A 1744-nucleotide genomic window follows, 5' to 3' on the forward strand; every position below is an offset into this window, starting at 1 on the left:
GCCACGCTCGAAATGGTGTCTTTTATGTGCCACCCGCACAAGAGCCAGTCCAGCTGCACTGGCAACGATCTCGCTCGAAAACCCTACAAGGCCAGTCAGGCGGTACTGGCAACGGTCACGCTCAGGATGGTACATCTTATGTGCCACCCGCACAAGAGCCAGTCCAGCAGCACTGGCAACGATCTCACTTGGCTTGCCGGGTCTTCTCACGCACAGCACATTTCCAAAGGTCTCGGTCAGTAGTCATCGCCTCAACATTGAAATGAATTGGCTTGAAGAAGAAGATGAATTTCAGTTACTTGCTATTGCAGATTCTTGATAATATGGCTTAACACCTGTTTCTATTCACAAGTCAATGCAGAAAGTAGCATTATCAAGGGATTCTCATATAATATAGGGTTGGCTTTTATTGGGCATTGGTTATCATTTTTAAGTGTAGGGTATAGCTGTGTGGTTTAAGAAATTTGCTTCCCAACGCCACAGTTTTGGTTTCAGTCCCATTGTGTGAAACCTTGAGCAAGTGTCTTCTACTATAAGCTCTAGACTGATCAATTCCTTGTGAGTGAATTTGGTTGAAAGAAGCCTCTCTGTGTGTGTGTGTGTGTACCTCTTTGTCTTGACATTGCATGATGGTTGTAAATGAATGTCGCTGTAATACAAGCAGTATCATTCATTGCCAATCTTCTGCAAAAGGTCTTGGAGAAATATCTTGGACGGAAACATCTTAGAATGAGAACCCAGGTTTGAAATTTCCCCAAGACACCTGATGAAGGCTGGAGGGTATAACAGCCGAAACGTTGTGACCTGAATAATAATAATAATAATAATAATAATAATAATAATAATAACAACAACAACATCGAAAAATACCTTAGGAATGAGAACCCAGGTTCGAAATTTCCCCAAGACACCTGATGAAGGCTGGAGGGTATATCAGCCGAAATGTTGTGTTAACAACAAACAAGATGAGGACAAATATCTGTCAAATGTAAATAATTTTATTCTGATTTCTTGTTAATTATAATAATTTCTTTATTTTTCAGGATGAATTGTCAACACTCAATGTCAAACATGGTTTCAACAATAACTGTACTATCACAGATGAGGTAACATTTGTCTTCTTTTAACCCATTTGATTCCTATTTTATTCAGATGGACCCCCCTAACCATTCAATGTTTAAAAAATCCCATTTTATTTTTATAATTGTATATTATTAGGAATTGTATAGAAAAAAAAGAATTGTTAAAATGATTTGTGTATTGTAGAAATATAACCAATGTGTTACTCTTTTACTTGTCTCAGTCATTTGACTGCGGCCAATCTGGAGCACCGCCTTCAGTCGAGCAAATCGACCCTGGGACTTATTCTTTGTAAGCCTAGTACTTATTCTATCGGTTTCTTTTGCCGAACCGCTAAGTTACGGGGACATAAACACACCAGCATCGGTTGTCAAGCAATGCTAGGGGGACAAACACAGACACACAAGCATGCACACACACACACACACACACATATATACATATATATGACGAGCTTCTTTTAGTTTCCGTCTGCCAAATTCACTCACAAGGCTTTGGTCGGCCCGAGGCTACAGTAGAAGACACTTGCCCAAGATGCCACGTAGTGGGACTGAACCAGGAACCATGTGGTTGGTAAGCAAGCTACTTACCACACACCCACTCCTACGCCTATTACTCTTTTACTTGTTTCAGTCATTTGACTGTGGCCATGCTGGAGCACCGC

At 40.7% G+C, this 1744-nt stretch overlaps 1 protein-coding gene across 1 annotated transcript in view; it reads left to right on the forward strand.

The window, feature by feature from the left end:
• LOC106884372 (mediator of RNA polymerase II transcription subunit 12) overlaps nucleotides 1-1744 on the forward strand; it is a 68108-nt gene that overhangs the window by 5161 nt on the left and 61203 nt on the right. The window contains exon 3 of the mRNA XM_052966703.1: nucleotides 1044-1106. Within this exon, the coding sequence (XP_052822663.1) occupies nucleotides 1044-1106 (63 nt within the window). The remainder of the gene's footprint in view (nucleotides 1-1043; nucleotides 1107-1744) is intronic.

This window comes from Octopus bimaculoides, chromosome 3 (genome assembly GCF_001194135.2).
Source record: "Octopus bimaculoides isolate UCB-OBI-ISO-001 chromosome 3, ASM119413v2, whole genome shotgun sequence".
In the NCBI taxonomy this organism is placed as follows: Eukaryota; Metazoa; Mollusca; class Cephalopoda; order Octopoda; family Octopodidae; genus Octopus; species Octopus bimaculoides.